This window comes from Carassius carassius, chromosome 19, assembly GCF_963082965.1.
Source record: "Carassius carassius chromosome 19, fCarCar2.1, whole genome shotgun sequence".
NCBI classification, from domain to species: Eukaryota; Metazoa; Chordata; class Actinopteri; order Cypriniformes; family Cyprinidae; genus Carassius; species Carassius carassius.
Genome location: NC_081773.1, coordinates 15,523,250 through 15,547,874, shown reverse-complemented (window position 1 = coordinate 15,547,874; position 24,625 = coordinate 15,523,250). Strand labels below are relative to the sequence as shown.

Genomic DNA, 24,625 nt, shown 5'->3' with positions numbered 1-24,625 from the left:
AGAAAGACAAACTTATATGAGCTCAGGTGTCATCAGCTCTTTATTGGTGTTAGCTTGTCTCTTGCTGCTGTAACTTGTGTGTTATTGTTATTGTGTACTGTTATTGTACTGTTATTGTGGCAATGAGAGTTGAGATCAGACATGCACATCTTGCTTGTAATGGTGACAAGTTAAAATAAAATGTATTGCTGCAACTGTGGATTCACTTTTTTGGATAGAAACCTAGTAGATAAAATAATGTACTTACTTTTTGAAAACAGATCACATCGTCACAAACAGACATCAAGATTTTGGATATAAATCACATCAATGGTGACAATCAGAACAAAAACGGCTGTAAAATAAGGATGAGTTTGTGCTATGGAGCTCTTTTGTTTGTCACCGTTGTTGTGATGCATATGCTAAATCTAGAAGTCTGTGTGTGTGAGTACTTGATTCTTTTACTCAAAATATTTCAAATGCATTCATTTTGTCCATCTTCAAAATAAGTATTTTGCTCTTGGTGCCTGTTAAAAATATCAAACAAAACTTATTTTATGATCTCAAATACGTATTCTGTGATGACTTTCTCATCAACAAAAAACATCTGATAACACCTGAGCTCATTTAAATTTGTCTTTTTTCACCACAAAAACAGCGTTTTAAAATACACCAACCCAGCAGCAACTGGACCAAGATCCCAACTAAACCAAACACTTTCCACCACAATGGTGACTTCAAATGAATCAAGTATCAACATTTAAAACCTCTGAGTGATTTAGGTAGAGTCTACAAAAGCGTCAAGTTAAATAAACTTAAATATGTAAGTTTTGGGAGACTCCATTACTCAATTAAATTGAGGCAACGAGTTTACTCAATCAATTTAGTTCAGTCAACTTATTAGGGTTTTCAGTGCATGCTTGGTAAGATAACAGATGATTTGTGATACCCCCGAGCCAAGACTATATCTGATTGGTCAAGACAACTTTTGAGGTGTGGCCAACAGGCCAGTTTAAATACCCAGGACACCATAAAATATTGCTTTTAGTTGTAAGCTTTGCTTTTAGTCTTCAGCTTTGCTTCTGCTACTAGCCATGCCTGCTTTTAGTTGTTAGCTTTGCTTCTGCTGCTAGTCATGCCAGCTTTTAGTCTCTAGCTATGCTTCTGCTATTAGTCATGTCTGCTTTTTAGTTCTAGCCTTGCTTTGGCTATCAGTCATGCCAGCTTTTAGCTTTGCTTCTTAGCTTTAGCTTTTAGCCATGCTGTTTGTCATCACTGTTCTTTGAGCGCGGTTCCAGCGTGCTTCAGCCTGCACGCCGGTTGCTACTTAGCCACGATGAGAAGAAACACCAGCTATAATCTCGTCAAACTTTACTTCTTTTCTTTTCCGTTTGAGAGTTTCATGTTCTGAGTTAAGTTTTGTAACGTCAAGTCTCCGACGCCTGACCTCGGGTGCCCGTTCAACTTCAACCAGCTACACAACTCCATCTTCAGCCAACGTCCAACCACGGCCTTCTCAAGACGTCACTTCAACGACTACTGAACTTCCAGCCAATCAGCGACAACTTTACACAGGCAATGTACCTTCAGACATTTGTACTGGTGTATCTAATATAATTTTAACCTCATTGAGGAACTCAAGTGCGAGGGTTAATTAAGTGATTGATGGTTGTTCATGTCTGCAATTTAATGTATTGCTGTAAACTTGGGATTCCATATTTCCATTCTCTTAAACTCATCTTTCCCTAACTTTTGATCTTCCTGCAACTTGTGTGAGTGCGTGCGTTTATGTGTTAGATTAGTTTATATGTCTTAGATTTATCTAATAAAGCCTTATTCATATTGAAAAGAGAAGTATCTTGTGTTTTGTGCTTACAAGTTAATGTCTTAAACTGCCGATCTTGTTACTGTGCTAATTGATAGTGTTTTCACTATACTTTGGATATTAATATCCAGCGCAGATTTGATGTTAAACGGCTTGTCAGTGAATCGCAGGGTGTCTCAGTGATCAGCCGTGAAACAGTGATTCTGTTCAAATTCCATTTAAAATCTTAAATGATTCCCTTTGAGCTAAATTGACCTGTTCCTTTACAACCCATTTAAAGTAAAGAATATTAGGATAAATTAAATGACCAAATAAAGTATTGTGAGATTTCTGGGCAGGCAGTACCCAAACAGGTTTTCATATGTTTGGGAAGGGGTGTGTAAATGTGTGTGTGTTTCCCACGTTTCTCCAGGAGGAAATGGCCTTTTCTGCACATGTTATCATACAATGAGCCAGGGAGGAGACAACATCCTGCCTCTGTCTTACAGAACAAACCTGTGTGTTATGCTGGTATACAGTTAGAAAGATACACAAATTAAATCAGGGGCATCTGATCAGAGAGAAAATCAATCAATCATCAATCAATGATAATGTGGTTCATTATCAAACCCTGCTCTTTTGTTTTAAACCAATATTGTAGACTAAACTCCATAAGTTATGTCAAAATATGTAAAGCAGTATTTTAATATAATTGCTCTATTTACATGGGCCAGTTCACAAACTTCCTACCAGCTAGAAGTACATTGCTGTTCAAATGTTTTGGTAAGATTCTGTAAGATTTTAAGGCTGCATTTATTTGATTGAAAATACATTGCAAACAATAATACTGTGAAATACTATTAGAATTTAAAATAACTGTTTCTATTTCATGTTAAAATATGACAACGCTGATCTGGCAGCAACCATTTCTCCAGTCTTCAGTGTCACATGATCCTTCAGAAATTCGTATTATTACTGAAAAAGATTATTATTATATATAAATGTTGAAAACCGTTGTGCTCAATATTTTTGTGGAAATTTAATATATTATTTTCAGGATTCTTAGATGAATAGAAAGTTCAAAAGGACAGCATTTATTTAAAATAGATTTTTGTAGCATTATTAATATCTTAACTTCCACTTTTGATCAGTTTAATACATCTTTTGAAGCTTTTGAACATAGGGTTCCTGCAGGTCATTAAAGTCTTAAAAAATGTCTTCAATTTAGTTTGATCAAATTCAAGGCCATTGAAAGTCTTAAATATCTTACATTGTATAAGAAAAGTCCTAATATCATAATATAAAAATCATAATAATTTCAAGGTGTATTAAATTGGACAAAAAACAGGAAAACATGATATGGCATTATGCATTGAATATGAATATTTAAATTCTTGTTATTACAGTCATTTTGCTGATGTTACCATAAACATTGCTCTTCCTCACCTTTTTGGTATTAATTTTTTTTGTGCAGATCTTAAAGAAAGTCTTAAAAGCCTTAAATTTGATTTTAAAACCCCTGCACATTGTGTTTGCCTGGCGAATGGTGACCTGTTCTGATCAGTGGTCCAGTTTAATATAAGGTAGTATGTACAGACACCAGCTGTTTGTGTCCTGGAAACTGTGATATTACCAAGATTCATCTGCCCTACATTCACTCTGAGACACTCACTTTACTAGAGCTCCACCCAGACACCAAAAAGAGGGTCAAAGTGTGTGTGTGTGTGTGTGTGTGTGTGTGTGTGTGTGTACTATTGATGGTGATATGTTTGTAATATTTCATCAATAGATCATTCTCTGGATCTTTGAATTAATCTTTGAATATGTCTATGGCCTTGCTATACATTTGCTTATATACAGTGGTATGCAAAAGTTTGGAAACCCCTTGCAGAGTTAACAAAATAATAGAGATCATACAAAAAGCATGTTATTTTTTATTTAGTACTGTCCTGAGTAAGATATTTTAAATAAAAGATGTTAACATATAGTTCACAAGACAAAAAATAGCAGAAATTATTAAAATAACCCCCTTCAAAATGTTGGGAACCCTTGGTTTTTAATACTGTGTGTGACTGTTTTTTTGTTTTGTGATGGTTGTGATTGAGTTGTTTGTTCTGAACAGTTAAACTGAGCTCTGTTCTTCAGAAAAATCCTCCAGGTCCATCAGATTCTTGAGTTTTCCAGCAACTTTTGCATATTTGAACCCTTTCCAGAAGTGACTGTTTGATTTTGAGATCCATCTTTTCACACTGAGGAAAACTTTTGAACAGGATGAAGATTCCAAATTTGTCTTATTTTTTTTTTTATATAATTTTTTCCCATTTAGTACTGCCCTTCGGAAGCAACAGAAGATACTTGCATGTTTCCCGGGACACAAATTAAGTACAATTTACCCTGATCTTCAAATTTCAAAAGTATTCACAATCTTAATGTATCATGTTTTCTTCTGGAACATCAGTGAATGTTTCAACCTTTTTTTAATAGCTGTGTTTGAGTGCCTCAATTGTACTCAGTGTGAAAAGAAGGATCTCAAAATCATACAGTCACTGCTGGAAAGGGTTCAAATATGCAAAAGATGATGAAACACTGAAGATTTTTCTGAAGAACAGAGCTCAGTTTAACTGTTCAGAACAAACAAGGGACTCACGCACAACCATAACAAAAAATAAAATAAAAAAAATCATCATCCAGGTAACCACACACAGTATTAAGAATCAAGGGTTCCCAAACTTTTGAAGGGGGTTATTTTAATAACTTCAGCTTTTTGCTTTTTGTCTTGTGGAATATATTTAAACATACTTTATGTAAAATATCTAACTCAGGACAGTTCTGTATAAAAAATAACATGCTTTTTGTACGATCCCTCTTATTTTGTAAAAATGATTCACAGGTTCAAATTTCATATGCCACTGTTATTGCTGGAAGATATATACATACATGTATGTTTGATGGGGACAGATGGACTGAGCTTGCTAATCAGGTCACAAGTCTTATGGTAGAATAAATCAGACAATTCTGCTCAGGCCTAAAAAAAAAAAAAGTTTGGTTCCGGTTGGTTGTCAGTTGAGGTCACTGGTCGTTAGGGATTTTTTTTCTCCAGTGGCAGTTTTTCACACACACACGCGCGCTGATTTTAAATGTGTGTACCGGTACTTTTACGACAGTGATTCTGTATTCCCGTTTAAAGTCTGTTGTTGCCATAGACACGCCAAACGCACACACACACACAAAAAGCCTTCGCGGGAGTTTGACAGGCGATCTCATAGTAGATTAACATGGAGGATTTGAACTTGAAAAACGGAGTGTACAGACATCTTTTTGCAGTCAAACAACATTCTTTGTTATGTTCATTTATGTGGTTTATTTGATTTTGATGCTATAAATTAACTAGAAGCAAGAGACGATCAGTTAGTTTTAACTGATGATCTAACTTACAGCGATCTGTTCGACACATTCAAGAGCCACAAAACGGTATTTATTGTTTACATTTCTTTAAAAAATGACCACATTTGAAAGGTGAAATAACCAAATGAGACTTTGTTTCATATTAAAAGTAAGCTGGTAATGTTAATGTCCTGTCTGTCAGCATGTTGTCAGTGCCCTCTCTCTGTTCCGCGATATATTGTTGACTCCCCCCCTCCCCCCGTGTTTCTCTTAATGTTACGATTTCCAAACCTTAAGTTATAGCTCACTTTAGGAATTGACAGTTAAAGGGTTTTGATGCAATACTTAATGGTTTTTAACGGATTACTTAAGTGTAAAACAGCATTTAAAGGAAACTGTAATTTAATTAACGATGTGTGAAAGACCGTTCTTCCCCAGTCTCATAAAATAAATTTGGGTCGCACATAAATTGACAGGGTCGGTCGGAAACCGGAACCAAACAAATTTTTTTTTAGGCCTCAGGGTGTAGAGTGCAGTGATGCATTGATCATGAAAATTAAGTCAGTTAAGTGAGACTGAAACAAATCAAACAGAAATGTATTTCAGGTTTTCTACATTCATTTAGATAGGATTGTATGTGGCTGCACGGAGGCATCTCAGATATGTTCACTTGAAAGGGACTTTGATATCAATCAACCTGTCAGATGCACAGCATTTCACAAAATTTGTTGTAAAAAAACCCCAAAAACTTGATTGCCTAATGAACCTAAAAATTCATAGGGCTCTCAAATAGTTGTTGAAATTGTCAATTTTCTATTAAATTAAACAATTGTATTTATTATTTTTGGTATTTAATTAATTCAAATTCAAAGAGATCTTCTCTCCAAATCCATGACGATCAAAATGTACGAATGAACGTAGTGCTGTCTGGATTGCCAGCTTGTTCAAAAAAAAAAATATTTTTTATTTTATTTCCTCACATAGTCTATCATTACATCAGACTTCACTAAAAGAGCTGTAAAGTTAGAAAAATGAGATTTGGTCCCAGACATAAACACACACTCACTCCACTCATGCAGTGTGAATCGTGGTGCCGCTGTCTGTCAGAGAGGAACAGTTTGCTTATTCAACAGAACTCAGAGAGCACTCTTACACACTCGCCGTCATGCTGAGAGTGGGCACACTGAGGAATGCTGAGTTGCTGAAACGCACAAGTACAAAAAATGCAGCACTCCACTTGTACGCGCATTTAACGGTTGTGCACACTTGGTATAAATCTATGTCGGAACCATCTGTTTGATTATATACTGTAAATAAATGCACACACACACACACACACACACACACACACATGCTCAGCTGATTATTCCAACTGTAAGTATTTTCTACTAGTTTAAAATCTTATCCATTGCAGAATGATGTAATGTAGAATTCAACTATGAATATGTATGTATGTATCATTGTAAAAAGTTGTAATTTTACAGAAAAAACCGGAAAATATGTTACAGTAAAAAAAAAAAAAAATTCTGGTAATATGTTAACTTTAAATGACCATACAGTATATGGTGAAAAATTGTTTTATACAGTAAAAAAGGTGTTTTGTGTTGCATTTGTGTTGTGTTATTTAAATATTGTTTATTGCATGATTTTGGTAGTTATTAAAATAGATTTGTAAATTTGCATATATTTGATATATATATATATCACGTTTAAATGTATATATTGAAATTTATAGCTAAGGTAGATAATGTTGCTGAAGTCGTGATAGTCTTGAGTGTATCTGTTAAGCCGAGTTCAGACTGCACGATTTTTGGCCAGGTTTTGAGAAATCGCGAACTAATGGACGAAATCACAGGCGAATCTGTGCTCGTTCACGCGAGTGACAATCACACAGTGTGAAAGAGCAAAGACGCGATCTGAGAGAATCACAGACGAGTCGCAGACGCCCGTGACATATTTGGCATGCTAAATCATGTTGTGTGAAAAGTGTACCGAATGAAAACTATATCGTCGATAACCGACAGCCAATGGGAGAGCAAGATAGAGAGCAACGGATAGTTCCAGAGGAGTTATAGACCACAATATCAGCAAGCATGGCTTCGTTTCAGAAAAAGGCTTGTGTCTGTTTGACGTTTCATCGGAGCTATCCCAGTCTCACGTGAAAACTCCAGTCTTGCACGTGTGATATCGCGTTGTTTCCTTGTCACATCTCACGTGTGTTTGATTGTGAAACGTAGTTTGCTTGCCAGACAGAGTTGTCGGTGATTCTTCCTATTGTAAAGTCATGCAGTGTGAAACCTTCTGTCCCCGATCCATCGACTGAATGCTGGCCAAGATAGTCATGCAGTGTGAAAAGTTCAGTGACCCGACTTCTTTGAAAATCATAGAGTCTGAACTTGGCTTTAGAATCAGGCTGAAAATTATTAACAAAATCAGTAATGTCAAATCAGGCTAACAGATATTATAGACTTTGCTTTGGTCATGTGTTTAAATTGGCACAATTCACACCAACGTTACACAAGATTTTTGACGATAATTTAGCATTTTAACTGGACAATCCTTTGTGTTGAAGCTTGAACGGTTGAGTTTATATTGTAAATGAATACTCTACTAACACTTCTTGGTTGTCATAGTTCAGTGCTGTTGCAGTACAGGCTGCCATCACAGACCTACATTTCCCAGAATCCTCTTACATCACAGCGCTCCCTTGACAGCCCGTGTGTTGACAGAGCTCACATTCAGCCTCATTCTCTTCTATTCTTCCCTCCTGTTCTCTATCTCATGTGTCTACTAACATTTGATTTTTAAACCTCCAGTACGTATACACACACACACTTACAGAAAGAGGTGTTTTTATAAGACTGTGTGTGTGCTTTTCTTCAGGGGTTAGTCTGATAATCCATGCCATCTGTGCCATCTCGATGCCCATTGTGTGCTCTGAACAGAACAAACTGCCTCAAAACAGATCGCAGTTACAGCTCAGTAAGACGGAGAGACCGTTCAGACAGAGACAGATCACAGACGAGAGTCAGTTAGAGCGACGTCTGTGTCTCTAAGATCATCAGGCGTCTGTGAAAAGGTTCTGACTTTTGTTCTACTCTGTTGTACTCCTGCATGTTTTCTTGTGTTTCCGGGTCTGTGTCTGTTACAAACCTCATTTTGTTGTTTTGTTGGTCTTATAGGCTTATCTGCACAAGCTGTAGATTTGACCTACAGGCTTATAGTCATTAAATGATTATTCATCCTTCTGTATTTTGATCTTTCCCCATAAAGCTGAGACTGGGGTCAGCCAACGGGGCTTTGTGATGAAACACATAGCTTAATAAGTTGTCTAAACATATTTTCCTTATAGTAAACTTATGCTCTTTTTAATATTAAGCACTGGCGGTTATCCTTTGCCCATAATGGTTGCCTCCATCATGTGACCTGTTCACACACTGAAGATACATCTAGGTTATCTGCCATGTTCACTCTGGTTTTGAGGTGAAGCGCTATTTCTGTTTTCAGCACTTGAAATGAAATTGGTACCACTTTGGCCATATATTTTTTGACGTTTGTGCACTTCAGAATATACTCTACATTTGCCTGTATTAGATTAGACATACATAATATCTGTGACCGTCATATTAATCAACATCAGCATGTTTTCACTGGATATTAGATATTGTATCAAAAATAAATATTTATTAATCTCTTCTGCTTTACAGTACAATATTCTAAATACTTTTTGTTGTTGTTGTTGCTGTTGTTGTGTAGACTAGTTAGGCCTTTGTGAGAAGAAGGGTGCTACCTTAAAAGTAAAAGCTAAAAAACTGAATATTAATTAAATGAAAGGCTATTTAAGTGTACTTGAAGAGAGTACTCTGTTAACACACTTAAGTACAGTTAATGTTAGTGCATATTATAATAATGGGACATTTTATTTTTCTAATTTTATTAACATTTTATTTTAAAGTACATTTTAAATCAGTGGTTAAATTTATTATTTTTTTTTGTGTGTGTGCTTTAAACAAGAAAACTAATTTTGTATACTTGTAATATGTTGATATTACACTTAGATTATATTTTATATATTACATTTTTTTATTATATTTAATATATGGAAATCACAGTGTGTATTTAAATACAAGATATAAAATAGACAAGAAATAAATATGACATTCAATTTTATCGTAGTTTACCATAAATGTTTGTCAGTACATTCTTTAAATATAAAATTGTTATGTTTAAAAGCATGCTAAAGTGCACTTACTTTTAACAAGAGATAATATTCTAACAATATTATAAACTAAATATTGTAATTTTGTGCAATACACATTTTCATCTTATCACTTTCGGCAGAATTACGTCATTAGTGCAATCCTGTTATGGTTGAAATGTATAGTTAGTGAGTTATGGTTTGTGTATCTGAACTGCTTATTAGGGGTAATATTTTGTAGGACTCTTTATCTAGGTCCTGTCTCAGGATATTGGGTGTGTTTTGACTATGTACAGTATACTGTAGTGTATTATAGTTGCCTCATTCTTGACAGGCTTGTTTAATGCATGAAAACTACTATGTGTGTGTCTTTTGGACTGTCTTTTGCTATTAGCACTCATGCAGTCTCTCATAGGGCCGTGTGAATAGTTTCCATGGAAACACTAATGCATAGTGACAAGGTGGCACAGTCAGTGGTCCGGTTGTCATTTGTTGTATCATACATAATGTATACAGGGAGAGAGTTTAGTCACATACTAACACAATAAAGTCAACTGCTGCACAGATTCATTAATATTACTATGAATTTGATATAAAAACATAGCCTGAAACATCAGCAAAACACTGATCACTTAGATGAAACGGTCTGCTCAAGAAATACTAACTGCGCTCGGGCACTACCAATTATGGCTTTTGAAATGAGGTGTGTGTGTGTGTGTGTGTGTGTGTGTGTGTGTGTGTGCAAGAGCGCAGGATGGGAACCTAACCTTTGGATCCCCTCCTTCACACACTAGCAGATGTTTTTGTTAATGTTTGCTGCATTGATCTCTGTAGTTGTGAAAGCACCTCCTTGTGTTTAGTTAGGGTACTACAACAACAAATGTAGCATTGACTTCAAAATCTACAGTCGTGCTAGTTGTGTGATAAATGCATTAGCTTTAACTGAACTCTTTCTCTCTCAGATCTGTCGAAGAATCGCTTGATGGACATCCCGTCAGAGGTGTGTCATCTGGTCTCTCTGGAAACGCTGAACCTCTATCACAACTGCATCAAAAGCATTCCCGATTCCATCATCAGCCTTCAGTCCCTGACCTGCTTAAACATCAGGTGAGCATCACACTAACAAATATACACACACATTAACAGAGAGATGTGTCTCTAGGCTCATAATGCATTGACATAATATTGTGGGAAACCGTCAGAATGTGTTAGTATGCCTAGAAAAGCATTCTACTACTAGCATACTACTAATATTTCTGCAGTGAGCATTATGTATACTGTCAGTTTGCTGTATGTATTACCCAAGCTGCCTGCTGTACATTTGCCATATTATACGTTCTAAAACCAGAGCACACTGTGTTCTACAATTCAATTTGATACATTTGGCCTTCTATTTCTAATTTGATAAATGAACTGTGATTAAACCTCTGCAATGTTTACAAACTCCCTGATGACTCAGACAAGAATAAAGGCATGCCGAATAACCATAATTATTCCCAAGGTATTCTTTTCCAAACACTATATAGGATTGCGTGTTTGTGCATCAGTAAACCTAACCTAATGTGGTATTCAAATATTTTCTTTGCATATGTGTTTTGAATGAGACTAATTAAGTGGGTGGTTTGAATGAGATGATTAGTCAAAGGAGCCCCATATAACTAGTGTCCACCAGACCTGATAATGTGGTCTTTACGTTGCTTCTAAAGGTCTGTGGTTTAATATTTATGGTAATTCAAATAACTGAATGGTATTGTTACATATTTAGCTTTTAGATGCATATACTTTTCAAGAGGAAAATCAAAGTGCATAACATATATCATAAAAAAAATTCAAGTGAACTAAATAAACATGTTTTTATCCCTCTGCTTGTCCTTACTGCTTCTGTTAAATGTAAATGCATCCACACACACACACACACAGGGAGACTCTGTTTTGGTTTCTCTCTCCAGCCAAATTTCTCCTGCAGAAGGCCTGATATTCACACTGAGTTAATTAGCGATGGGATTTGTTTTTTAAGAAGTTAATGAAGCACTAAGCTCTTAATGGTTGAGAAGAGTGAAAATAAACTGGAGATGGAAAATCAAGCAGAAAAACCAAGCGAGATCATGAAAAATGGATGAAAGATCATTAGAATATAAAGTGAAAAGAGACTGACTTGCACAAAAATTTATGTTTTTCCTCTACTTCAGCACACACACAGAGACAGTTGAACAATTGTATATTTGTCTGTCTGTCATTCTGTAGTAAAAACAGGCAAAGTTTCTCTAGCTTATTACTTCTCATGAACAACTCCCTGAAGACAAAAATGTGTGTAATGCAGGCTTCCAGATTTTTACAAATAAATCAAATTTGTCGTTATTGATAGCTTATCAGATATATAATTTTCACATGATAATTAATGATATCATTATTAAGTTCTCTGTATGTACATTATAATGTTCACCAACTCATTTAACTGTATATCTCTATTTTTCTACTAAATGCTGTGATTGACCAATCAGAATGAAGTTTTCCAGATACATGCTTCTGCTTGAGGAGTAGCATTAAGAACGATGGTGTAACATGTTCTGTGTAAACGTTGCGGTGCTGTAGCCGGAACCAGCTGTCGGTGCTGCCAGCGTGTGTGTGTGGTCTTCCTCTACGAGTGCTCAACGCCAGCAATAACAAACTCAACGCACTTCCAGAAAGCATTGGCCAGCTCACCAATCTCATGGAGCTGGTAAGTGTGAGCATGTGTGCTGTACCTCTGATGTCTGTATATGAATGAGATGTTTGTGAAACTTGCTCTGCGTTTTATCAGTGTATATTACCACGTTGACTCACTCTTTCTGGACTTGGCTCATATCTGCTTATATTCAATACTGCTTTTCTCTCTTTTTAGTTTTCTCCTGCTCCTTTTTGTAACAATAAATGAGAACATACACAGACCAGGTTTTGTAGGTGTATGCCATGTGGGATGTCATATCATATAGTACAACAAGCACTTAGTTAGAGTGAGTGTAATGAAAGGTTTGTGCAGAAGCTTGTGTTTGAGACGAAGGTAAACATGTAACTCTAAACTCCTCCTCTATCTTTTCCCCATCAGGATGTAAGCTGTAATGAAATCACAGCTCTTCCACGCCACACTGGCCAACTCAAAGCTCTGAGGGAGCTCAACGTGCACCGAAACCTTCTCTGTGTCCTTCCAGAGGGTGAGAGTGTGTGTGTTTATGTGTGTGTGTGTTCATATCCCTCACACACTGCTACACCCTTCTTATCTCTGCTGAAATGATTTCAGCTTCTCTGACCAGTTCACCTCGATAACTCGTGAAAGTTGTAGTGGAGACAAATAAACATCATGTTTCAATAAAAATATATTCATTTGTGTTTGGAAGATACTTTTTTTGTTTGTTTAAACAATCTAATCCTTTAGCTCTAAGTAGTATTGAACTCTATTGCTCAGTCTGGCCAGTCTTTCCTTCATCCGTGTCATTCAGTGAGCAATAACAGCCACAACATATTGTAACAAAGCCAAATAAAAGCCTCATGCTGTACTTATATAAACCTATAAACTAACATCAACACAACACTCTGGTAAGTTGTTAAAAGCAGTAAAAGCAATATGGTGTGTTCTTTTAAATAACAGTGAGAATACATTTAGTGTTCTTAGTGCTAAAATGATTTTGTGAGCCAAGCATTGTCTGAAACATGTAACTGGAGTTACATCAACAGCTAACCTTGGCAAAAAAAAACAGTCTCTAGCTGAGATTTTGCAGCTCAACTAATTATTCAGCTAAATTATGCTGGCAGTTTAAGAAAAAAAGGATTTGTAATGGTCTCTCCAAGCAAACTGCCAAAATGACCTCATGGAGCTGAAGCATTAATATACAGTAGATTGCCTGAGAGATCTGCTGATCTGCTGAGACAGATTGCTGTCTTTTAGTTACCAGGAGCAGTAAATAACTTTTATAAATGACTGTCAAAATACAGCAAGAACCCTTTTTATGTAGCTGATATGTTTTTTTCTTGACTTAAAGGGGCCGTATGATGCGATTTAGAGTTTTCCTTTCTCTTTGGAGTGTTACAAGCTTATTGTAATAGATAAGATCCCTAAAGTTGCAAATACTTAAGTCTCAAATTCAAAGAGATATTCTTTATAAAAGTTAAGACTTGTCCACACCCTCCTAAAACGCCTCATTTAAACACGACCCACATGTCTACATCAGGATGTGGGAAGCTTTGCATAACGCTGCCCAAATGTTCACACAAAGAAAAAAAGCCTAACTTTGATTATCTCTGTTGCCGCCGGCATGTCGTGGAGATGCTGTTTCATTGTGAAAGTGAAAATGCTTTGTTTGGCCTTCCAAAAGAGGACACAACTAGAAATCTGTGTTTAAGTTGTATTTACAACACTGTTCCAGAACAGTTTAAGCCAAATATTCAGATGTGAGCCTGATCCTGGGAGAGAAGACTACAATGTCGGCTTTTCTGACTCGCAGTCTGTAAGTACTTTTACATATTTAAAGGATTTGCCACTGATGATTCAAACGTGAGTTTTGAGCAGTGTAGAGAAGCGCTTGTTGTTCTCTGATCACAAATGCAGACACGGTTTTATGTTTATGCTGCACAATGCAACACAACTCGTAAAAAGACAGTACAAGTCATTATAATCAGTTGATATTTCCATACTGGATGCAACAAATGGGTCGTTTGTTAGGGTTTTATTGGTTTTGTCATGTCATGCCAGTGTTCTGACCGGGACACGGCATCACAGTATGGAGAGGGGCGTAACATTTCCGTCACACGCTTGAAGCATTCAGCCAATCAGAGTGCACTGGATAGCTGGCCAATCAGAGCATACCTTGCTTTTCAGAACGAAGAGCGTTGTAAAAATCAACAAAATGTTTCAGAAAGCGGGCCATAGAAGAGAAACAGTAAAGTATAGTATGTGGAAAATAATGTTTTTTGAACCTTAAACTGCATAAACTATGAAAATGTCATTACACCAAATACACAAAATTGTGTTATTTTTAGCAACATCATATGACCACTTTAAGACTGATGCAAATAGTTTAGTATTGACCTTCCAAATGCTGAATGTCTCCTCTTTGCTTTTCAAGAGCTGTTGTGTGCGTTTTACTGTTTCCCTGTTGTTTTTCATATTTTGGCAGCCCTCTCTGCCCCCTTGTTGTGAAAGGTATTCACTTAATTCTCTAATGCTTAATAATTCTCTGTATGTGTGTTTTAGATTTGGCAGATTTACCCCTGGTCAAGTTTGATTTCTCCTGTAATAAGGTCTCTACTATTCCTGTCTGTTATCGAAATATGACCCAGCTCCAATCACTACAGCTGGAGAACAATCCACTTCAGAGTCCTCCTGCACAGGTAACACACACACACACACACACACACACACTCACACAATGTATTCTTCAGTTCTCTGCTTCTGACATTATTTTTGCTTCTTTCAGATATGCATGAAGGGCAAGATTCATATATTTAAATACCTCGCCATGGAGGCATGTCGTAGTGACAAGATGGTCGATGCCCTGTACCTTCCTGTCACACACCGCCTCAGCTTGACACGACCCACGAATGGGAGGTCAGTCCGCATGATTAATAAGTAGTATCAAGTATGCTGAATTAAATTGTGTTTGAATTCATTAAATTTTGATATGGTGATTTTAAATAAAAAATGTGTGTGTGTGTGTGTGTATATATATATATATATATATATATATATATATATATATATATATATACAATAGTTTATAGTTATTATAAATTCAAAAGTTAAAGTGCACTGTTTTCCTCAAAGAAAGAAGTGGACTAAAAAGACATCTGAATCCAAAGTCAATACAATGTTCTTTCATTCTTTTAGTCTTGGTATTTAAGCACCGCCATATGCTATATAAAATCTTTATACAATATGAATATTTGTAAAAATAAAAGATATATAATTTTTTTAACAAAGTCGTGCACCTCTAAATGGGTGTATAAAAAGATCTGAATGTAGATTACAGTGTGGAATCTCAAAAAAATCCAGGTCGTGTGTGTATGTGTGTTGCCTGTCATTATCATTCTTATCTCAGGAGAATCCTTTTAATAGACTGCAGGGGGCCACTCTTCTGATGGAGAGAGAGAGAGAGAGACTGGAAGATTTTTTTCTCTTTCTCATATGAGAGACATAGGCTGCTTCTCTCTCTTTTTTCTGTCTTATGCGACCCTTGTTAACTTCTAATCACTCTCTTCCTTCTGTCTCAGCACTGAGGACATTGATCAGCAGAAAAAACTTGACAGTGACTCTGGGGTGGGCAGTGACAACGGAGACAAACGCCTTTCCGCTACAGAGGTCAGTCTGTATGTGTGTGTGTGGATTTGAGTACAGCAGAAGAGCCTGACCATCTGGTCTACTGTATGTGCTTTGAATATTGCATTTCTGATTCAATGTATCTGCTATATAGTGTTTTCATCAGTGTTGCAAATTTAAAGCTATAACATTATTAAAGAAACATGGAAGTTTGCTTATGGCTGGGCTGCAACAAAACTGTAGCAGGATTGAGATCATATGCTTTAGGGACAAAGGTCTGATAGCTGGAGTCTGACAGTTATCATGTGCTGTGGCATACAGTGTTACAATTACACCAGTTGTAGTTGTAATACAATGTGAATTTACATTGGTCCAAAATCCCGCTCAAAATAACTGTATGTTAAACATTAACTATGCTCTGATTGGCTGTTATTGCACCGTGTTGCAGAGCATTTTCGATTTCTGTGTGAACAGATAAATTACTTGATGCTGGAAAATGTATTGTGACGTGCTTAGTAAGACTTGATGCTGATGACAATATTAGTAATGATGATTAAAAAAATAATGATATTCATTTTATAATAAAAAAATATAAAATATACCTTAAAGGCTGCTTCTCAGTGTGTTTCACTGAGTACATCAATACGCGTCAATATAACTTTCAAATATAAATACATATCACTTTTAAGCTGTAAATGATACATGATATGAAAATAAATTAAGACTATACAAATAATTTTAAGGCTGGAATTAGTGATAGAGTGTACTATTCTATTTTATTATTTTTTTTTATATTTCCTCTCTTTTCCTAAAGATTCTCTCAAGTCAGGAAGTTCCAAAAGCCAAAATCAGACTTTATTGCTCAAGACAACTAAGACAAGAATCCTTGCAGAACATCCAACAATCACACTTGTAGCTCACATTTTTATACAGTATTAAATAATGATCTCATCGACACAATTTACTTTTCTTTTCAGAATTTTCCCTGTATTCCCATCACAGATTTTTCAGTACTCTGTTAACTTTTACCTAATTGTGGCATTTTACGAGCTGGTTTATGTTTTTGCTGCTTTTAACTATAATTCCTTCATACAATTAGAGACACTAATTGAGACTAGGAGTACATGTATAATCAATGCTGTTTAAAACTGATTGCATATAGAATCCTTCTAAAAATATACAATAACAATTCTAGCACAATTACCTTACTTATATAACCTATACATTTTAAACAGGGTATAATGTATTTTTTTTAGTGTTTGTCTAGGTGGTGTTTTAGATGGTGGTGTGTTTTTTTTTGTGTGCTCTAGCCATCAGATGAAGACAGCCTCAGCTTGAATGTGCCCATGACCAACATCACAGAGGAGGAGGGCTTGAGCAAAGATGACTCCAGCGAACACATCAGTGCTCTGACAGGTGCTGCTCACACGAGCAAACATGCTCTCACATGTGTGGACAGGATATTAAAAGCCTGTAGAGAAAAACATCCTCTTACTAGGCTGACACAACAGTGGAGCGATACGGAGAGTTTGTGAGACCCAGCTTAAGCCCAGGGGAAGGTCCTGGACAGGAAGTGTGGATACTGGCTGGGAAGTCAGTGTCAGCACATAAGGAGAATTAAGGGAGGAGGAGATGAAAACTGAGAACATTGCAGGAAGAAAGGAAAAGTGTGTCTGTGTGTGTGTGCTGTACTTTAGAGTGTGTGACTGCGAAGCTGATAAAAGAGTCCTTTAGACTTTAAACTTTCAATAAGATTTCCTCGACATGTGTGAATGAATGTGTACATGTGTGCAGTTCATTCTAGAAGAACACTACAACTTCTTTAGGTTTCTGTTTGTTTTCGGTTAGAGAAATGTTCCAGTGTTCAAATTAAGTTTATTCACAGCAGTTATAGCATAATGTCAATATTGTTTTTGTTTAGTTTTTTTAAAGTAAAAATTGTGTTCCACTTACATTATTAGGTAATTGAAAGCAGGTTTAATTTACATTTAGTGTCAGTGTAAAACTCTTTAACATAGTCAGTATAATAATTTAGTAATTTTATGTGTGTGTGTGCGTGTGTGTGCGTGTGTGTGCGTGTGTGTGTGTGTGTGTGTGTGTGTGTGTGTGTGTGTGTGTGTGTGTGTGTGTGTCCGGTAGAAGACAGAAGTTCATCGGAATCTCTCAAGGAGCATCTAAGCTATCGAGACTCTACCCTCAGCTCACCGTTCGTCAACTATATCAAAGTGAGTGTGTTCAAGATTGATCTTTTCACGGTCTGTCAGGAGTGTGTTTGTACTGAAAGCTTGATTTCAAGCACAATGAGGATCAGGAGGTGGTACTCCACCCAGGCTAGTTTAGATCAGTTTCATGCATATTTTCCAGTCCCGCTTTCTTCTCTCTTTATCACACTGTTATCCTTTTGCCAATTAAATGGTGCTGTGCAGAATCCAGATTAAGGAGTTGTTGTTTTTAAAGCTACACTTGGTAAGAACATTATCCTGCCCTGAACTCTGACGTTAGCAGTTTCTAGTTTAAGACCCAAGAGATTTTTGGGGCCAATTCGACATCACATTTTCTGTTTAAACTGTGTGGAATAGTTCCAGATTGGCACTAGGACTGGCACCAGAGTCCCCCATTGTCCACAACAATATTCAGAAATGACTTTTCCATTTGTTTTTAACTTAATAGATATGGGATATGGATATAATAAAAAATAAAAAAATTATTTATGCATATATATGAACAAAATTGCTCCATTTGATGGGGAGTCAAGACATTTGCAAATATGATTAAAAGATGAATATGAGACAAAACTACAGAATGACACATTTTATTATTAGCGGTTAAATGTTTTATCAAATAAAAAGGAAAGCACTTTTAGAGTTCATCACACTATCTGATGTGAGCATAAGTACAGACAGATGAACTTAAGGCAGATGTAAAAGATTAAAAGCTATTATTTTGTTGCAGATCTCTTGCGTGCAATCAGAGCAGTGAGTTTACAAGTGCGATCCAAAGACATCACCAGAGTTTTGGTCTCATTCTTTAAAATGCTTTTCCCCCATCCCTTTAACGCAGCCAAATCTAACTGTTGCTTGTTTAGGGGAGTTTATTCTCCTCCTCAGCTCATGAAATTCATGTTCAATCAGATTTACATCTGGAGATTGACTTGGAAAATCTAAGACTCTACATTTCTTTACCCTGATAAACTCATTGTCCTGATCCAATATGAAGCAATTTATGATGAGTCTGGTGGCATTTTCTTAAATATTGGTAGCCAAGATGGTTTTTGTACCCTTCCAATTCATTATGCTATGGCATCATACATTAAGTCATCATTAAATTTGAGAGGGCCTGTTCCAGAGAAAGCCATGCATTCCTATGCTATGACACAACCTCCACCATGCTTTACAGATGAGGTAAGGATCACTTGCAGTTCCCTTTTTTCCCACACCTTTGCTTTCCCATCACTTAGATAAAGGCTAATCTTTCTCTCATCTGTCCATAAAACTCTGCTCCAAACCCTACTGGCTTTTGCAAACTCTAATCTTGCTTTTCTATTTTTGGTGCTGATCAGAGGCTTGTAACTTGCTGTGTAGCTTCTGTAATTCTGTGTCAAATTCTCCTGCGGACAGTAGATTGTCAGAGCATCACCCCAGCTTTCTGGAAATTGTTGGTGATTTTACAGACGTGTATTTTAGGGTTCATTTTCACAGCTTTTATGATTTGTCTGTCATCAACTGCTGTTGTTTTTCTCAGCCGATCAGGTCGTCTTTGGTTGCTGATGTCACCGGTGGTTTCCAAACTCTTGATTTCTCCATGCCCTTTGTTTTACCTATAGCTCTAATTGACTTCCTCTTTTCTTTTAGCATCCAAATTGCTTGCTTTTCTTTCAAAGTCAGCTCCCTCATCTTCAGCCTGGTTTGTGTCACCATTGAATGCAATACTCAGAATGCAGAAGAAATTGATATAACTGATAAGACACATTCCCTTACTTTTAATGTCTGAAGAATTAATGCAACAGGACACAGCTGATCACTTAGAAAGGCCTGTGAGGCAACTGTCCTAATACTTATGCTCACATCAAATAAGTGGATGAAACTCTAAAAGTGCTTTTTATGTGTTGAAACACCCAATAAAAAATGTGACAATCTATAATTTTGTCTCATAATTATCTTTTAGTCATATTTAAAGATTTATTGATGCCACAGCAAACAGAGCAATTTTATCTTTACTGTTCCAGTGCTTATGGAGGGCACTTTCTATATTCTAGAGCTTGGCGTATCTAGAAGAATGTGTGTTTGTAAATTGTATAAAAAAAATGGCCATGGAGTTTTATTAATATTTCAATAATTTTGACTTTTCCAGTAAATCACGTGAAATTAAGCTACCTTGTATCTAGGTTCGCCAAGACTGGAGGAATCCTGGTTCTTTGGTAGTTGTTTTTGTTTAGTTATTTTAATTCTTATTTTGAATCATTTAAGTCCTTTTTTGGGCCTCATTGAAAAACACTGCTTTAAATGGAAAACAGCCATGTGAAATGTTCAATAGGGTTTTTCTTATTGTTTTTTTTTTTGCTTTGAAAGATTCATGAGAAATCATCCCACTTTTCAGAATTTCGTGGGAATATCTGATTTGAAACTGGTTAGGTCTGTTGTTTGTTAACTTTGATTGTACTGTTTTTCCTTTTTATTTAATGTTGGCTGTTGCCCATTATAGTTGAAAGTCCTAGTTTGGGCCCCAGCTGGAGTATTTTGAACATCATTTTCTTATCTTTTCTGCCTTTATCTACCCAATTTCCCTTCATTCCATTCTTTTCCTGTCATATTTTTCATCTGCCTCTCTTGGCAAAGTGCTTTATGTTCCAGTAACTTTTAGATTATCTGATAACATCTCACTGCATCATTGGATTGGTGCAGACAGTGATATTTGTGCATTAGCAGTTCCCTTGTGAAGTCATCCACGTCTTCTCTAGAGGGACATTAAGGCGTATAAGGCGGTGTGTGTGTGTGTATTCCCATCTGCGTGTGTGTCACCCTTTCAGACAGGCGGTGGTGAATCTGTTTCATTCAATTCTAGCCAATTAGGCCTTTAGGCTGTTGTCACATGATAGAGATTGCAGCTGAAGTTGATGTGTATGTGTGTGTTTGTGTGTTTGAAGGGTCGAGGGGTGGATTTCCATGAGCCCCTCAGGATAGAGGAAGACAACAACTGGACTTCAGAACAAACGTACGTTTATATCCAGATATTTATCATGTGTATCGCTGTGTTTCTGTCTTTCTTTGAATTTGGTAACTAGTTAAATTATACATTATTATGTATTATGTTACTGGGTCCAACAGGTCAAAGGTTAACATGATCAATCAGTTAAAGGAAGCAGTGGAGATGCTACAGGATCCTAACAGGTAGGATAACCGTGTTAATGGTGATAAATTATATTGTCCAGATCTATTAAATGCAACTATAAGACCTGAAGATTTATTAACATACATTACATTATGGTTTTCTGTAAAGCTGCTTTTTAAACAGTGTGTGTTTTGAAAAGAACTATTGATTTAACTTGTTTGTGTTTGTATATAGGGTTAACATGAACTCAACTGATCTCTCTGGTATTAAGCTCTATCCTGTGGAAGTGGCTAGAGTAGATGAGTCGCACAAGTAAGTTACAACTTCACAGCTCAAATGTTTAACAGGAAATACAAAATAGTAGTAGTAGAAATACATTCAGATGCTGCTTTACATGTTACTTTTTTCATCAACACCCCATTCCTGTTTGTGTCTTTCTGCAGTGGCCAAGAGAGTGACGAGGGTCAGGCGACACCTAAGGTAAACCGCTGGTACAAGTGTCTAAGTTAACATCAGACACATGTACAAGAGGACCTTACTGGTTCCTCTGAGCATCCTGTTCGTTTCCCTCTTTATAGTGTCGCTGTAGACTGCAGTGTTTCTCTAGAGTTCCTCAGAGATCAGTGGGCTATTGTTGAAGGGTAGACCAGTTTCGCAGTTTCCCAGGAGGATTGTCTTTCATACACCTTTTAGACTGTTTATGTGATGTCAGTTATTTTGTGACGTTCATTCATTGAAGAGCAGCTGCAAAAATCCATTCCCTTCACCTAAACTGTTCAAAATTAAAGACAGTAGCCTCTCTGACCTGATTACAAAGCACTGTTTGGTTTGATGTACTTAATCTACGAAGTATGGGGTTGATAAGATTTTTTAAATGTTTTTAAAAGAAGCAGTAAGAATCACCACGGCTACATTTAGCTGATAAAAATGACAGTGAAACAGTGATATTGTGAAATATTATTACAACTTAAAATCACTGTTTATTTTTTTTTTATATAGATTTTAAAATAGATTTTAGTTTTTGTGATGATGAAGCAGAATTTTAATTTTGCAAAATTTTACCTTTGTCTTCAGTGTCACGTGATTCTTCAGAAATCACTCTAATATGATAGTTTGGTGAACAGAAAAATAGTTCTTATTATCAGTGCTGCTTAATATTTTTGTAAAAATCATGATACAATTTTTTGAAGGATTCTTTGATGAATGGAAAGTTCAAAAGAACAACATTTATTTATTACAAATTATTTTTGTGTTCATTTAAATGTTTCCCTGCTGAATAAAAGTATAAATTTATTTTAAAAATATCCTACTGACCCCAAACTTTTGAAGTGTGAATTATGTTGTGCGTTCTTTGTGCAGTGGTCTGTTGTGGTACTTTTTGTGTTGCCATTTGTGTATGTACTGTAGATGTCTTTGCAGTGTTGTGATGTAATTATTTGGATGATAAGAAAATATTTCCTATTATTAAAACTGTAATTAACTGTAATTATCCATGCTGTGCAGTAGTTCTGGTTAGCCTTGCAGCTCGTGTTGTAAGTACATCCAGTTAAACTCCTGGGCTGTTTAACTGTTTAACAGCGTGATGTGTGCTGTGGTTAGTGTCATAGTTTGATGGTCTTAAGAGCCATGATTATCATTGAAGGCGGCTCCTGGAGAATGCTGGGAGTTCCAGAGGAAGAGACAGTACATTCTAGAACGAGCCCGGCTCGAGGCCCAGCTCGCATGTCAACAGTATGCCCTGCACATGGCACAACAGGTAATCTGACAAACTAGTCCTGCCATCCAGCCTATAGATGCATCCTGTTTGACTGGTGAACACTTGGGCAATGTGTGCAAGTCAAGTGGGGACACTGTTATAAAAAATGCAGCTGGTCTCAGAAATGATTCATCATTTGGCGCAAATATGTTTGTCATTTGTATGCATTGCACTTTGTACCGAATTGCCCAAACAAATGGTTTAGATGTAGCTGCCACATACGTGCTTTTGGTTTGTGCTATGGTGATCTCAATCTCATTGTAGTTGTGCTTTTGTAAACGTGCAGCTCATTCCTAGCAGACACACTCAGAATCTGTACACAGATCTCCAAAGAAAACAGCACAGATTTCCACGGAATTGGAGCCACTGCATTTTTGTTCATTAAAATCAATGTTTTTGATTCTTTTGATTTTATTCATCTGGAAGTGACTGAATTATAAAAAAGGTGTTCCATACCAGAATACAAATATATATATTGGCTATTGGTTAGCATTGAAGTTTATATTTGAAGAGATAGTTCGCCATAAATATAATCTTCTTATCGCTCATGGCATTCCTTCGTGGCTTGCTTTCTTCTGTGGGACATAAAAGTAAACATTTTGAGAAATGTATTTGGCTAGCAACATTTTATAAAATATCTTTTATGTTCTGCAGACGAAAGCAAGTCATACATGTTTGGAACAACATGAGGGTGAGTGAATGATGACAGAATGGAAACGATTCCCTTTAACGTTGTTTTAAGGGAAAAGCAAGTTATTACATTTTGATTAAAGATTACAAAGGCTAAAATATTATTTATTTGGAATAATGTGCACTGGTGAATCGTTCGCAATAACACTAGAATTTGATTGTGCTGTCATCTACCACAGAGTGAAGTGCTCTGTTTAGCATTTTACCAATTATTTCTGCATAATTCCACAGTGTTTGAACTGTGTGTGCTGCTGGATGCATTTGTGTTAGTTTATTAAAATTGCAGTCCATGATGTAACCTCCATGACTTCATAAATCACAATTTTAGACTGAATAAAAATTACATATAAAGTAAATGTACTCACATGGGGATTGAGAATCATGTGATTCTCTTTCTAATCTAATGAAAGGGGGAAAACAAACAAACAAAGACTCGAGAAGGAAAGACAAAGAGTCATATGGAAGCAGAGAACAGTGATGCATTGTTTGAATATGTTTAAAGAGCTGGTCTGTTAACGTCTTACATCATCTCAAGAATCCCACAGACTGTTTTTTCTCTCTCTTAGGGTGACGTGATTGGCCAGGAAGGATCAGGTGATAGTTGTGAGAACCAAGTTACCAAGGTAAATCTTTTTGCTGACTCACAGTTTAATGTTACTGTGGCTTTACACCACTGTGATGTTATGCAATGAAATTTTACTTTTTAAAAATGGTACAGTGCACTTATGCTGAATGTGTTTGTCATGTACCAGAGTGAAGACAAAAACCCAGTTTCCAGCCCCACACTGAGCTCCCCTCCTTTTGGTCTGAAGCCCAGATCAGGTGAGAACCGTGTTGTTTTACTAACACACGTGGTGCTAACGTGCTGGTTGGCGTTTTGATGGTGAGGTTGGCATGGGTGGCGTTGCACTTTAGAGAATGGTGCACATCTTGAGCTCTCTCATTATCATCCCATTTCAGTAGTAAGAGGGCGGAAGTGTTTGTGTGTAAAGATCCTTTTGCCTGTGGCCAACACATGTTATCCTGTCAAGCTCATAAAAACCATACAATATTACAGTCAGGCTTTTTATCCATTCATATAGCTGTTTAACATTGCTCTCTTGGCTTCAAGGCCTAAACTGTATATGAATAGGTTAAGAAAAGTGCATGGTAACTGAATATGTCCTGTATTTAAGATTTTATATTTTCACAAATACT

The 24,625-nt window shown here is 36.4% G+C and overlaps 1 protein-coding gene across 7 annotated transcripts in view; it reads left to right on the top strand.

Annotated features, from left to right (window-relative positions):
* The window catches only part of LOC132095163 (leucine-rich repeat and calponin homology domain-containing protein 1-like), a 56,879-nt gene that overhangs the window by 14,947 nt on the left and 17,307 nt on the right, over positions 1 to 24,625 (top strand). For 5 of the 7 annotated variants that reach the window (XM_059499960.1, XM_059499962.1, XM_059499957.1 and 2 more), the window contains exons 2-16: positions 10,328 to 10,472; positions 11,958 to 12,084; positions 12,451 to 12,556; positions 14,593 to 14,729; positions 14,816 to 14,946; positions 15,609 to 15,696; positions 16,965 to 17,070; positions 17,794 to 17,879; positions 20,798 to 20,865; positions 20,979 to 21,041; positions 21,217 to 21,294; positions 21,426 to 21,462; positions 22,625 to 22,738; positions 23,995 to 24,051; positions 24,181 to 24,250. In XM_059499960.1, coding sequence (XP_059355943.1) covers positions 10,328 to 10,472; positions 11,958 to 12,084; positions 12,451 to 12,556; positions 14,593 to 14,729; positions 14,816 to 14,946; positions 15,609 to 15,696; positions 16,965 to 17,070; positions 17,794 to 17,879; positions 20,798 to 20,865; positions 20,979 to 21,041; positions 21,217 to 21,294; positions 21,426 to 21,462; positions 22,625 to 22,738; positions 23,995 to 24,051; positions 24,181 to 24,250 — 1,413 coding nt within the window. The remainder of the gene's footprint in view (positions 1 to 10,327; positions 10,473 to 11,957; positions 12,085 to 12,450; positions 12,557 to 14,592; positions 14,730 to 14,815; positions 14,947 to 15,608; positions 15,697 to 16,964; positions 17,071 to 17,793; positions 17,880 to 20,797; positions 20,866 to 20,978; positions 21,042 to 21,216; positions 21,295 to 21,425; positions 21,463 to 22,624; positions 22,739 to 23,994; positions 24,052 to 24,180; positions 24,251 to 24,625) is intronic. The other 2 variants (XM_059499959.1, XM_059499961.1) reach the window with 1 other exon arrangement.